The sequence below is a fragment of the Condylura cristata genome, unplaced genomic scaffold (genome assembly GCF_000260355.1).
Source record: "Condylura cristata isolate star-nosed mole 26May11 unplaced genomic scaffold, ConCri1.0 scaffold00014, whole genome shotgun sequence".
Taxonomy (NCBI): Eukaryota; Metazoa; Chordata; class Mammalia; order Eulipotyphla; family Talpidae; genus Condylura; species Condylura cristata.
The window spans coordinates 40,893,115-40,908,255 of NW_004567115.1; the positions used below are offsets into that span (position 1 = coordinate 40,893,115).

A 15,141-nucleotide genomic window follows, 5' to 3' on the forward strand; every position below is an offset into this window, starting at 1 on the left:
CATGTCAGAATGGGCTACAAAAGCTTTTTGTTGTACTCATTGTCTGATTTGTTTTTAACATCAGTTCAGGTATCATCTTGAAATGTGACTCGTAGGTAGGTAGGTAGACAGACAGACTGATATCTCACAATAATAATATATTTTAAAATATTCTAAAAGGAAGTCATATTTTACAAATTTGTTATGTTGCCCCTTATTTAAGGTACTTACATGCAGAAAGTACTTTGCTTAAAAATTAAATTTCAGACACTTATCTTTATATGAAGGGTACAAAATGCTGAAGATCAGGTGGTAAAAAGAAGACAGATACCTTCTATATGGCAGGTGACTGTAGTTTCACTGCACATTTGAGAAGTTACACATTTTTCTCAACACAAAGTAGGACACAACAATTTTAAAAATTAAAAAGGGCCGGGATTCATATAACCCGACAGGGAAAAAAGGTTCTGCCCCTCTAGGTTAAACTTCTATGATTCAGGAATTCCAGAACTAGCATTACAGCTGATAAAAGCAAGCCAATCTTGGGTTCTTCTCCTTTATCTTAGCATAAACCTTTGAGATGAGACTGGCCACAATAAACAAAAAAAAAGTTTTGTTTATTTAATCATAATCAAAGAAGAAAAGCTTGATCCAAAGAAAAAAATTTTCTTCAGTTTTATTGCCAAGACTTCAACTAAAATAAAAGGCTCTTAAGATTTTGGCCAAGTCACTGAATATTTCTTGAGTCTTGAAACTTAGGCATTTCAATTACAAATGTACAATGATAGTAACTAAATGAAATTAATGAAACACTGTCTTAAAAATCTGGTGACAAACTTTCAGCAATTATAATGGTAACTTCCAGCATTTCATTCTTGTAGAAAACAATGACTAATATAAAGTTAACCTACAGAATCTTGAATTTTCACAAAATAGAAAAAAAATTCAATTATATTAGTTAATATCAAATAATTGTATTGCTCTTTTTCATATAAACAGAATCATTGTACTTAAATTACTGGGGAATGCACTAATTCAGGGCTAATGGCTCTGGCTAGTGAGAGAAGAGGCCACTAGATGCATATTTGCCATCAATTAAAAAACATTTCAAAGAATTAATTTCTTATATTGGTTTTGAGTTTACTTTTCTTATTTTAAGCATCTTCTCCACTTTTCATTCTAACTTCAATGTCCTAGCTAATATAATTCCACCTGGCATTCTTCAGGTTTAATGTAATGCTTTTCATTTCAAATCTGTCATTACCATAACATAGTTTGGTACTATCTACCTTGTATGACAAACTTGTACCAAAGAGCAATATTGAGGTCTCTACTATCTCTGACATACCATTTATTAGTTTCATCAAGGTACCTTTTAAAATGCCTAGGTATGACTATGTCCTCTAGCTCATCAAGTTATAAAAATGTATGCAAGCCCTCCCTGGTGGCACAATGGGCAGGATAAAGCAAACCGCAGCACTGCAAGCTAGACCTAGCTGCCCGGAGGTGACCACATGGGCCGGGAGACCTCTCCTGTCTTGCCAGCTGCTCCCCTCAGCAGTGTACTTTGCTGATCTGCCTGTTCTGCTCCCCACTCTCTATCTGGTGAATCCTCTCACTGCCCCTGTACCTCTGGGCTGTACCCCAGTACTATATGTATAAATATTTTTAAAAATTTATGCTAAAATGTATCATATGCTACAGTGATAAGTAAAACATATATAACTCATTATATGTTATAGTCAACAAATATATTGCCAGTTTAACAATTTTCTTTGCATATGTCTTCAGCAAGATTATGATTACGACTAGAGAGAGAGAGAACAATCTAGCAAAAAAGGGATATTTTTGTATGTAAAAAGTTTGAGCTGTAGCACTTTATTCTTGCAAATGGAAAAAAGGTCCTTTACTGCCATCACCTGGAATAAACAAAATCAATAAAGAAAAATAAAAGAATTATGTTAAAATTGCAAATTCGCTTATTTCTAACTATCAAATGATATGAGCAATGCACTGTCTTAGCTCACTGAACATCAAGAGGGACAGAAGGGTCTCTGGCTGTAAGAATTTCTGATCTCAAAACCAAAATACGTAAGTTACGGTGCAGAAATAAACATATCACATAATCTTGTTGAAATATAACAGTAGAAGCAACACTTTTACTAAGCAACTTCCTTTTCTAGGCTAATATAAGAATATTTTCTAACAATTCTGATGGAATTCACATGGAAATGGAGGTGAAAACAGCAAGAAGCAAAGTAATCTCATATGAGAGAAGTTATGCAATGGAGATCAAAAAAACATTTTATACTTTGATTCTGATTTTATATTGGTTGAAGCATCTACTAGGTCATTTTTTTTCCAATTTGCTTAAAGGTCTCATAAATTAATTCTACATTTGAGCACCAATAAAGTACATGAAAAAGTGACATATTTTATCCTTCAGCATCCTTGTAGCAAAAAAACATAAAACTTTTTTTCCTTTCTGGATTGTAAGGACAATAAGAGGATTTTGTATTTCTTACATATAACAGTCTGGTAATGATTATAAACAGAATAGTTTTCATAAAAGGAACCCCATGCCCATGAGATTTAACAAATCATCACTGAGCAGTATCAGTCTAATGAGAAGTACTTCTGAAGATCTATTAACGTTTGAGTGATTATCTGTTACAATTTTACTAAGAACATGTATATGTGAGAGCTTCCAATGAAAATTCACATAAATTATTTCCTTTGAGTATTGTCAAATTCTTATATGTTAGTGGCAAACAATTTAAGTTTACAAACATTTTAAAATCTTATAAGCAGGAAGTTCTCCTTATCAAAGGCAACTAAATTGTCAGATGTAGTATTTCTAGAGGCTGAGTTCACGTAACTGAAGACGACTAGTCTTTTACTGCCTATATGCAATATTATAAATAACGAAGTAGAAATTTTAGATCAACTATCAAATTCAGTACTTCAATTAATTAATGTAATAAACTCAATGATGAAGAAAAAATCTTCCAGTTTAATCAGACATTTCAGGTTACTTCCTATGAGCAACATACGGTTAATTAAGCATCTCGAAATGTATAGAAATAAGTAAATTGCTGCAATCTCGTTATAAAGGACCCTTATATGTGCTAGAAAGACATGTATAAATCAAGAAAGGCAGTAAACATTATGGTTAAAAGTGTGAGCTCTGAAATCATGTCAGCTATGTCAAATACTGGTTCATAGCAGGTTTTAATAAAATTCTCCTTAATGAGATGAATGAATTAAGTTGTTGGAACTGGAAGGAATGTATGCAACAGTTTCTACATAATACCTAGACTTTCTATAAATGTATACAATTTGAGAGGAAATCTAAAAATATTTGTCTTTCTTTTAACAAATAGATCCTTTCTTCCCAGAGTTCAATTTCCTCTTATTTGCTTTTCATTTATCTTTCTACTTCTACTCCAAGGTATTTACCCAAAGAATACAAAAACACTCAAAGAGATATACCCACCCCTAAGTTCACTGGAGCTCTATTTACAACAGCCAAGTTTTGGAAAGAACCTAAGTGACCCAGGACAAAGTATCAGTTAGAATAAACATGGTACATATACACAGTGGAATTTTACTCAGTTATTCAACAGATGAACTCTTGCCATTTGCAACAACTTGGGTGCAAGTGGAAGGGATAATGCTAAGTGGGTAAGTCAGAAACAGAAAGACAAACACTGGATGGTTTTACTCCTATATATATAATACAAAGAAACAAAAGACCCATCAGATATAACTAAATCAAAATTTGACTACAGGACTGAGGCTATAAGATGGGGAGGAGAGAGGAAAACAAAATGGAGAAGGGGTAATATAGACTATGCTGGAGGACTTCTTTGTGGTAACATATACCTGAGGAAGATTATTGTATGTCTTTTAATCACATACAGTGTTAAACAATATTCCCGAAAGAAAAAAATATTTTGCAGTATGAAGCCAGTGTACTAACAGCCCCTTCATGTGCCTCCTTCCATCAAAATCAAATATGCAGTAACTTTATTGCTTTGTGCATAAGCATCATTGTCAGTTTCAAAATCTCTTTGAATGTACAGGTGTTTATGTTTCCCTAAGACATAACCATTCAGATTTAGGAAAAGAAGGTACGCTAGACAGAACTTTGATAAGATGGGTTCCTTTCAGCTACATACTTATATAATATTTTGTTGAATGTTAGCTTAAGTAAGTATTGCACTGACTAGGGCAAAAACCCTCCTCTTAAATCTGAAAATATCATAAAAATTAAATCTATTTGAAAACTTACTGCTATTATTTGATTTACCTGACTAGTGCTAATGCTAATAAACTGGAACAAGTGTGTATCATATGTTCTCAGAAAAAAAGTAATTACTTAATGATAATTAATGCATCATTAAAATGTGTGACTGATATCAATTTGAGGTAAACTGTCAGATATTATTAACTAATCAAGTATTCGTTACACTTGCATTAATCATGTTATTGTTGATATGTTCTTTCAGAGATATTCATTGGTAAATCTAAATTAATTGAAACAGTTTAAACGTGTCTATTCTATGCAGGCTCACAGTTAATAGTATTTTTTCTCTTGGAATATATATATGCATATCAATGGATAAGCATAACATGTTATTACACTGTATCTCTTTAAATAGTCTTGCAGTATTAATTAACATGCAGTTGATTTTTTACAATGGTCCTGATGAGAATGAATTCTTTTGCATACATTTTTAGACAGTTTATTCTTCCTTCACTGGGAAGTGATGACTGTTCCCTAAATTTTCTATAGGCATTTAATTGTGCTTGCAAATAAGTTTGAAGCCATCCTTAAAATATTTACATGTGAATTAAATATCTTTATAGGTATTGCATGGTGCTTCTGATCATTGGAATGGGAGGTAATGTTTTGTGTGCACAAATTAGGATACTAAACTACCACTTTATTTCAACTCTATAGGTTGTGAATTTTTATCTCACAGCTTTACATAAGAAGCTCAGCATCAGATTACCTTGTATAATATTATTAATCGAAACATTGTGAATGAATTTTTTTAACTTAATATATACTTTGATGGCATATGTTTGCTGTGGCTGCTATAACAAAGTACCAGAAAACGGGCAGCTTGAAGTAACAGAAATTAATTTTCACACAAAGAAATCTAAAAGCAAGGTATCATCAGTGTTGGTTTTTAAGAAGGTTTTGAAGGTCTGTGTTGTCTTTCCCTGCACATTCTAATGAGGAAAATATTATTATTGTCATATTCATTGTTGAGATAAATGAAGTAAACAGAAGTGAAGAGCCCAACTTAAATCCCACAGCCATGAGGCTGGCTCTAGAATCCATGTTCTTCACCATACAGACTGTTTTCAAGAAGGTGAAGAATAGGAGGCATGTGACTGACAGAGTGGCTTTCAGCTTAGTGAGATGTCTCAGGGTGGCAAAAGTTACCAAGTTGGAGTAAGCTACAAACTTGGGGAAAAGCAAGACAACAGTAAAACATATGCAATGCTGATAGAAGCACAGTTCATGAAGGCAGCCTATAGAAAATATGGTAGCACTTACTGAGAGCACTTACTGAAATGAAGTAACTGCACACATCAGTGTTTGGGGATGTAGACAACGATTCCCCAGGAATCATGAACAAATGTTCAATGTATGACTGTTTGTAATGGATGGGCGTTGAGGCATTCCAGGAGTATATTGTGGGAATGGCTAAAACAAAGAATAATGCGTAGCAAACACACCTATTATGTATAATACACTATTATACATAATAGTCTAGTAGACTAGTAGACTGTGTATATTATAATATAAATGACTATTACGTAGTGTTTTAGATTAAGCACTGGCTGATAATTAGAACCTACCTCCATATGTCAGCACGATAAGAAACAAGGTCACTCACTTTTACAGAATCTTTAAACCAACAGTTACTAATAAACAATCCCCAACATGAAAATTTAGTAAGTAACTGTGTCAAATAAAGCCATTCAAAATAAAATGCAAATTCACCACATTGGGTACTAGTAGTACCGAGAGCTACGTCAGTGTGTTACTACCCTTCGCCTGGGAATGTACCCCAACGCTGCATTTATTCTATTGCTACCGTGTGCATGAATCCTCCTAACTCTCTTTGCTCTTAGCCACTCTGCTTTAGTTAAGGCCAATGGAAAATCACTGAGCCAAAGTCACTTGTCAGAGGAGCCTGGTCTTTCATAGAGAAAGACCAGCATTAGTATCCAACCATGCTAGTCAGTGGCAGGGCAACTTGTTGAAAGTGTAGTCACTTTATTAGCTCAGTGAGTAATCAGAGCCATCAATCAGCAAGGTTCCCCAAAGTAGGAAATCTAAGGGGCTCTTATTCATATTACCATAGTAAGCAACTTAAAAAAGAAGAATTTAGTGAAAGGCATACAACACACTACTTTTTGTGGTTTCTTTATTTTCCCACTGAGCAAAGGGAGATTATGAAGATTAAGGTTGTCAGATACATTTTTCTTGTTGGCCCGTCAGTGTTATATTATGGTCCTGAAATTGCACAGCCAAGCTGCATTCCTCTTACTTACTTTTTTTTTTTTAAGATTTATTTATGCATACATAACTGGAGTACAGGCCAGAGGTGCGGGGGTGGTGAGAGGCTCCACCCGAGACAGAGTGGGGAACAGAACAGGCAGGTCAAGGAAGTACACTGCTAAGGAGAGCAGTGGGCGGGTCAGGAGAGGTCTGCCACGCCATGTGGATCACATCCGGGGTGGAGATCAAACTCATGCTGAAGTGACTTTAGCTTCTTGGTGCTGTGCTTTAACCAGCTGCACCATAAAGGAGGGCCCCTTCTTACTTACTTTAAGCAATATTCTCTATGTAAAATGAATGTGTCTGAAATAAATGAAAACTGTTTCCTGTATTCACAGTTAGATATGTAAGTTTCAGAGTTAGTTTAATCCATCCAATCTCTTTGGAGTTTTAACTTTAGTTGTACAGTTCTGAGAGAAGTGAAAAGGATTTTCTCATTGAACTACCTTTACCTGTCCACATATCATCTTTATTTACCCCTAAATTCCCATTAATCTGGAGCAATTCCTTTATGTATGTGTAGTCATGCATGACAGTGAGAGGACATGAAAGGGTACAAGAATGAAATCAGCTGTCACACAGGAACAATAAATTCTACCTCCCATCATATTGCTTCCCCTAAACTTCGCAAATCTAGGATGAACAGTATTGGAGATCTGGATTTCTAGTCCTATTTACTTCATAATACCTGTTCCTATATTCTTTGGGTATTTTCATGATAATTTCTCTCCATTATTAGTGGAATGTTAATATTTTGGTGCCTTTTTAAAATATATTAACTTAAAATATTCTTTTATAGTGCTTATTGAAGAGTTATGATCTTAATAAAGTTTGGAAAAATGCAACTGAGTTTCCTCCTTGTAGGCATACCTATATGCATAACTGGAGTGCATCCTTTGAATAACATATGTATATTACCACTCACTAGTTGCACTCCTCATAATCCCAATTATCAATCTTTCTGGTATGGTGTGAATGTTCTCATTGCTCTTAAAGTCATACACAGAAAACAATACAATGTATCTGGAGGTGAAAGCTTTGGGAGGTAATTTTCTTGACAGTCATGTAATTGTCGTGAGAATAGAGTTTCCATGAGAGGATCAATATATCTATAAGAAGAGGGAAAAAGCTAACCTTTCTTTCTTGGACATGTGAGGATACAGTGAGAGGGTAACTACCCACAATCAGGTCTCACCAGAACCTAACCAAGCAGGCATGTAGACCATGTACTTCCTACCTTCACAACTGTGATAAACGCTTGTTATCTAAGTCATCCAGTCTACTGTGTTTTGTTAGAACTGTCCAAGGAAACTAAGACACTGCTTTTGGTCCTATGGCATCAGACAATGTATGGCAAAGTTAAAGCAAACCAAACTACCCTTCATAATTTCCCCAGTTCTTCACTGAGGTACATCCCATCTTCTTGATGTATCATCCTTTGTCTTAATCAGTTTTCTGATTTAATCATCTTTACCTACCTGCTATTATCATGGCTTCTGATAGTTAACCCCAGATTCTCAACATATGCCATTATGCAGCCTTAGTAAGTCACTTCAGTTTACCTAGTTATTCTCATTACTATAAGCTGATGAGAAGAGGCCACTCTCTAGCAGACCCTGTGAAGGAAGTTAGTGTGACATACAGCAACCTACTTTGACCTTTGTAAAGATGTCCTAACCCCTATACCATACTTCTTCGTAATACAATGTATACAAATCCCCACTACTTCTGACTTACTTTGACAAAAATACTACAGCCAGAGTAACAGTTCTCTGTACAATATACCAGTTCTAAATTGAGGCTTTAAGAGACTATCTAGCATTCTTCCTCTTATCTTCTCTCTCTCTCCCTCTTACCTTCCCTCCCTATCACTTCCCACCTCCCCTAATGTCTATAAAAACACACCTCAGATAGCTGCTGGAGAGACCAAGAGCACCCAAATACACAGACCCTAATGGAAACAATCACAGACCATCATACTCAGCCCCCTCTGACTGCCACACGCAGTACATGACTAAATTTAGCTAGGTACCCGAGATATCACCAGGCTGAGTTCAGGTCAAATTATTGCTCTACATAACTGTGAGTCAGTAAGTGGACAGATGTTACATTAATACTATAACTTTGTTATGCAACAAAGTTAACTGATACAAAGTAGGAAGAAACCTCCAGACAAAGGTACATCAAACATTTTAAAACAGTAATGTTTAGGTGAGGTAGGACACAGATCACAAATTTTGCTCTTAGTGCCATAGGAGATTTTTGAACTGAGAAATGGGCCAATCAGCAAAAACATGTTTAAATAACCAAGAAACTGAATTAATACCATTTTACAACAGGAACTATATGTTCTTCCTTTGAAAAAAGAAAACGTACATGGATATTATATACACAGTATTACAACATACAGAGATATTTGGGATATAGTCTGGTGCTTTAATTAAAAAGATGATCTTTTACTCAATTTTCAAGTGCATCCTTGTAAATATCTTCCCTCATTTGTGTGAGGTATAGGCCTGGAAATGACAGTTGAGTTTCCCTTTCATTATTTTTCACTTTCTTGCTATTTCAAGATTCACAATGCAAGGGGACACAGAAAAACACTGACAAATAGGTTGAGACTAACAGCTTGACTATACTTTCTAAAAATATGATTTTTTTTAATGTGGACTAAATGTACACTCATATTTTGATACCCTTGCAAAGAAATATTGATGCATATCTAAAGAATTACGTCTTACCTATTAATACAAATTGCCCTGAAAATAACAGCAATATCTTTTGCTCAGTGGGAAATATAAGAATGAATGTTATATAAAATATGACCAATGCAAACTACAGAAAAGTTACAATGAATGCTAGCTTGTGTACTGGCCACTTCTGTTGTTTAGATCATGTCCCTTAGTTTTCAAGTTGTCAAAAATTTAAAAACGATTTATCTTACTTACTTACACCCATTATGTTTCTAAAACACAGTCTCTATGAATGGAGCCTTGAAAGTTACTCAGAATAATTCTGTGGCCCAGAATGTGGTCTACCTTGGTGAAAAGTCAATGTTCACTTTAAAGTATGGGCAGCATTCTACAGCTGTTCTAACCCCTGTTGAGGGGTTGTTTTAATTTTCTTACCCTAAAGGATTTCAGACTATTTTAGTGGAAGGGATTACTGAGAAAGAAGCACTGAAATATTTAAATTGTGGATGTGTCTATACTTTTAATTCTACTGGTTTTACTGCACGTGTTTCTGTATAATTAGGCACATTTATTTTTAGGATTATTATGTTTTCTTAATGAACATGTTCTTTCATTATTATAAAATGCCTTTCTTTATCTCTACTAATACACCTTCACCTCAAGTTCATGCTTGCAGACATGAATATAATCATTCTTGTCTCTATACTTTATAAGACTTGCAGAATGTATTCACAGAGACATTAAAGTTATGGCAATTAGTCAGTGTTTATTTGCCTGAACTATACTAATTTCACTTAATTTTTACATGATGTTTATGCTATGTGGGAAATAATAGGTTAACAGATCTTAGTTTTTCCTTTTAGCACTACAAAATCTTTTCATTATTTGGGTTACATTGTGATGAGAAGTTGGAAAATATTTTTAACTTTTCTTTTCTTATTTGTACTGTATTTCTTTTCTCTCTGGTTGCTTTTAAATTTAAATTTCCCCAGAGAATCTATTAAAGTAGTCTTTGTTAGAATGACATCACTGCAAGCTGGCCGCCACAGCCACTTGCTCCAGTGCTAGTTTAGTCCCCGGCCCCAGAGATGACCCACATGGCGTAGTACGACCTCTCCTGTCTCACCCACTGCTCCTCTCAACAGTGTAACCTCATCAATCTGCCTGTTCTGCTCCCCACTCTGTCTCTGGTGAACCCTCTCACCACCCCAGCACCTCTGGCCTGTACCCCAGTTCTGTATGCATAAATAAATAAATCTTTAAAAAAAAGAATGACATCACCAAGAACACAACACAGGAGGTAACACATTTTGCTCCCGGTAGGATCTTTTACCAGTTAGTTATCCAAAAGGACACTATATCCAGAGTCCTATGGACTGAGGTGAAAATGGATCACTTCTTGGATAATGAGAAACAACACAGAAAACCAAGAAAAGATAGAGAAAAGTCACTCTACACTAAATAAATGGGTAGATTGAAATTCCTGGAGATTGTGGGTTGGGGTGGTATTGGCTGTCATACAGCCTAGGTCTCTGGGGAGAGGAACATTAATTAAACTGGAAGTAGGAATGAGTCATAGGACAAGAGGGTAACTTCTGGGGTCAGGGTCGGATAGAAAAAGTGTTGGGGCAGTAAGGCAGACTCTGGAGATAAGGGTAACAAACGTCATAGGGGACTAATCAAACACCCAGGACTAAGGACAACAGGGCATCTGAAACAAGGAAAATTTAAAAAAAAAAAAAAAAAGACTCTATGATAAGGGCTGGGACACAGAGACTTAGTTCCTGGCACAGAGACATTAAGGCAGAGTGAGTGAGACCACCTAGAACTAACCAATCACAAAGAGACTGATGGGGCTTTAGAATAATTAGGGAAAGAAGATGTATATTCCGTAAGGCACAACTACATTCTGACTTCCTTGCCCCTCTCTGGCCTGGTTCCTCTGGCCTGGGAGTCCCTCTTTATTTCTATTCCTTCTCCTCTTAATAAACATTTTCTTTTTCTGAACAAATTTGCCTCTCTGTGCATGCTTGCCTAAGCATCAGCTGAGGTCCTCTGATGACTCTGTAAGACATCACCCTGTGGCGTAGTGGCTGGGACTCGGATGCCTCTGCAGCCTGGGATCTGAACCCGAAATCATGGTATCAGGAACACTCTTAACCAAAGAGAAACACGTGCAGAGGAACTGAGGTACTCTCCAGAGGCCAGGTCCCCAGTAAGAGATCCGAGTCTGTGCTCTGCGTAGCATCCCCACTGCCACACTCTGAAGACTGGTGCTACCATAGTAACCAAGACAGTATAATCATAGAATAAAACAGACCAATGGAATAAAACAGAAAAATTGATACAGACCATGAATCTATCAAAAAGCAGCAAAGAATATGCAATGGAGAAAAGAAAGTATGTCAAACAAGTGGTGCTGGCAAAACCTGATCGTCAAGTTTAAAGCAATCAACCTATATGCCACTACCTCACATCACACACAGAAATTAACTGCAAATGGATTAAGCATTTGAATGTAAAACCCAAAACTATAAAATACATTGTAAAAAACAAAGCCAAAAAACACTGTGAGGCACTGGGGACTTGATTCCAATAACAAGGGAAATAAGCAAAAACAGAGAAGGGACCACATCAAACTAAGTTTCTATGCAGTGTAAAAAAACTCCAAACAATGAAAAGAAGATACCTACTGAGGAAAAGAAGATAGTTTTATATTGCACATCTGACAAGAGCTAATATCCAAGATCTACAAAGAACTTATACAATTCAACAAAAAGCAAACAAATTACCCAATCAAAAATGTACAGAAGATCTAAACAAATACTTCTCTAAAAGATCTACAAATGACCAACAAGAACATGGGAAAATTGTTCATTATCACTTATCATGTGGGAAATTAAATCAACACTGAAATGAGATTCTAACACTTCATACCTATGAGAGAGAAGGATTCATATCAAAAAGATCAGGAAAAAAAAAAAACAAGTGTTGGTGAGAATGTGGGCAAAAAGGAACCATCAAACCCTACTAGTCCACCACATCCTACAGAAAACAGTATAATTAACTATTAAACTCCTAGGCATTGTCCCAAAGCATGCAAAAACACTAATTTGAAGATACACAAGCATTTCTGTATTCACTTTAGCACTATTTATAAAGGCCAAGTTATGGAAACAACTTAAGTGCTCAAGGTATCTGCAAAGATATAAAAGATATGATACACATAATTAATGGATTTCTATACTCAGATATAAAACAAGAGCTTTTTCCATTTGCAACATGAATGAATGGAAGTCACAAGGAGAAAATCAATATTGGGTGATTTCATTCCTATATGGAATATAAAGAAACAAAACAAAGGAATGGGCAAAACGAAATCCAGACGACAACAGAAATCTGACTCCAGAATTCAGGCCACTATCGGAGTGTGGCTGCGGGTGGAAAGTATGGGAAGGCCTTCAAGAAAGGGAGAGCAGGTTTCAGGTACAAAGAGAGGGAGACGTCCAGTAGTCCATGTTGATATGCTGAGAAGGTTTGCAAATCATCGCACAGGTTGAAGACTGCACATGTTCTTTTAGTCTCATTTTAGCTTTATGCTTGGACCTGTCTAGTGTATGTCGTTTAGTTTTCCGGTTCCTTGTTTTTATTTCACTTCCTTGCATTTTTATTATACTTATCCAGTGAATTTTTTAACTCAGATACACTTGCTTTTAATTTATAAAACTATTCTTAATCTTTTTATATATTCCATCTTTCTCCTATTCTTTTTGCTTCTACATCATTGAGCACCTTTATATTTATAATTATTATTTTAGAATTCTGTCTGCATTTCCCATAGTCTCTATTATTCCTAGGTCTTTTTCTGGGAACTGATTTTCTTTCCTGGTATGACTCACATTTGATCATATCGGCATATTTTGTACATTGATTGACTTGGTATGTTTAATGGAGTCTCCTACTTGGCCACCAAAGGGTAAGCAAATAATGCCAAGCTCTGTGAGCGCTGGAAGTTATGCAGTTTGTTGCTGCCTGAGAGTTGCCCTTTCTTTATTCCTGTAGTTACACATTGGGCAGTTGTAGGTCAGTAAAGTCACAGAATCAGCAGGACTTTCTGCTGGTTTCTTGAGCTCTTTTTACTTCAGTTACCTCCACTATGGTATTCTGCCCTCAAATCTGAGCTGCCCACCACTCCATAAATACTATCTTTGTCTTCACATCTTGCATGATGCATAGCTCTGCTTGTATTCTCACTTCTTGCACTGAGTATGAAAAGGAAGCTCAGTGAAATTTTAGGTCTCATTTATGCCTCATCTCTCAAGGTGTGCAATTTTGTTTACTGTTGTATCTCGTCTGAAAATAGGTATTTCATACATTTTGTCTACTTTTTCTGGGAGACAGTACATTGTATACCAGGAATTTTCATAGATAAAAGCAGGAGTTAAGCATGACATCTTAAGTACAAATCTTATTTGGCCACCACTCTGACCTCACCATGAAATATAAATCATTACTTGTATTAATTTCTTCTTCCCATTTGACGCTGTAAGAGCACACTCTAGTGGCAACTAAGAGCCGGGCTCCAAAGCAACTTTCTGGTTTCCAAACTTCTTAATGCTGCTTTATACATATTTGGAAAGTTAATCCTATTACTATAATCATGTCTTTCCTGAATCAAACTTTATTTATAGTAAAAGTGTCACAGAATCAAAAAAGCACACAAAATCTGTTCCTCGATATTTTTTATAAAGTTTCTGATCTCACAGATTGTGGAAAACATTCTTAAAATGTCAAGTACAAACACTCTCAGAGGTCCAATACAAGGAATTATAGAAACAATATTTATAATAAAAAGGACAGCAGCATGAAATCCTCAAAAATTAGACAAAAGTCCTTTGGATAATTATGTCATTATAATTAATAAACTGCATAATATAATAAATTATTTGGGTTTATTGCTGCAAGCACCTTAATATCAAAGGAAAAGAACAAATAATACACCACAGAAATATGAAAAAGCATTCAAACACATTTCAGCAACTTAGTTTCATATTGCTTTATGAGGCATCCAAAGGATAGTTATATTCTTATCTTAAAAAATTAGGGTCAGGTCATTATTACAGTGTACCCTTGAAAGAAAATGTTTGTTTTTGGGTATTACTAGATCAAGAGCATGTAGTCAAAACAATTTTAATCCTGCTGTTAACAGCTTTTACCCTTTTGGGGGGATTAATTTCAAGTATGAAGATTTGCATGTAAGCTTAAGCAAATTTATGGCAAACAGAGGGGCTGCAGAACCACTTAAAAGGAACATTTTCCAGTGTTGGCAACATAGGTAGCTTTCCCTGAATATTCTCTTTTAATACCATTAAAATATGAACAGTACTGTGGTTTCCTCTAGAATATGTATTTTGAAGAATGAAAGAGAATAAAAACTATCAAATTTCACATTTTACAGACTTTTTTAACCAGAAAACATTTGTGACAAGCACTGAATATCTTGTCTTCACTTGCATATGCTCACAAGAATTCAGTTTGGCAACAGTGTCATTAAATATTTATGATTATTTTGTTAGGTTTGAATTTAAAAGCAAATTCAGCAAACTTCTTTACAAGAGAACAGAGTATAAATTAAAGCATTCTTTTTCAAAAGATTTTATGTAGAATTTCTAAAATGTCTATAGTTTCAAATACAGTTTTAGAGGAATGTGTTAAGAAAATGGTGTTCTAAGGAGCAAAGCTTAGAAGCATAACTTAAATTATTAATTTTATTACTAAATATTCTTATAAATGCTTAATTCAAAGAGATTACTCAAATTTAAAAAGAGAGGTGGAAAGTAAGCATCAGATGGGGCTTCTGCCCACCTATATCCCCTCCTCAAGCAA

General features: G+C 35.3%; 1 protein-coding gene across 1 annotated transcript in view; it reads left to right on the forward strand.

Moving 5' to 3' along the window:
* Positions 1-12,620: 12,620 nt before the first annotated feature.
* ANXA10 (annexin A10) overlaps positions 12,621-15,141 on the forward strand; it is a 79,807-nt gene continuing 77,286 nt past the window's right edge. Inside the window, exon 1 of the mRNA XM_004682506.1 lies at positions 12,621-12,741. Within this exon, the coding sequence (XP_004682563.1) occupies positions 12,621-12,741 (121 nt within the window). The remainder of the gene's footprint in view (positions 12,742-15,141) is intronic.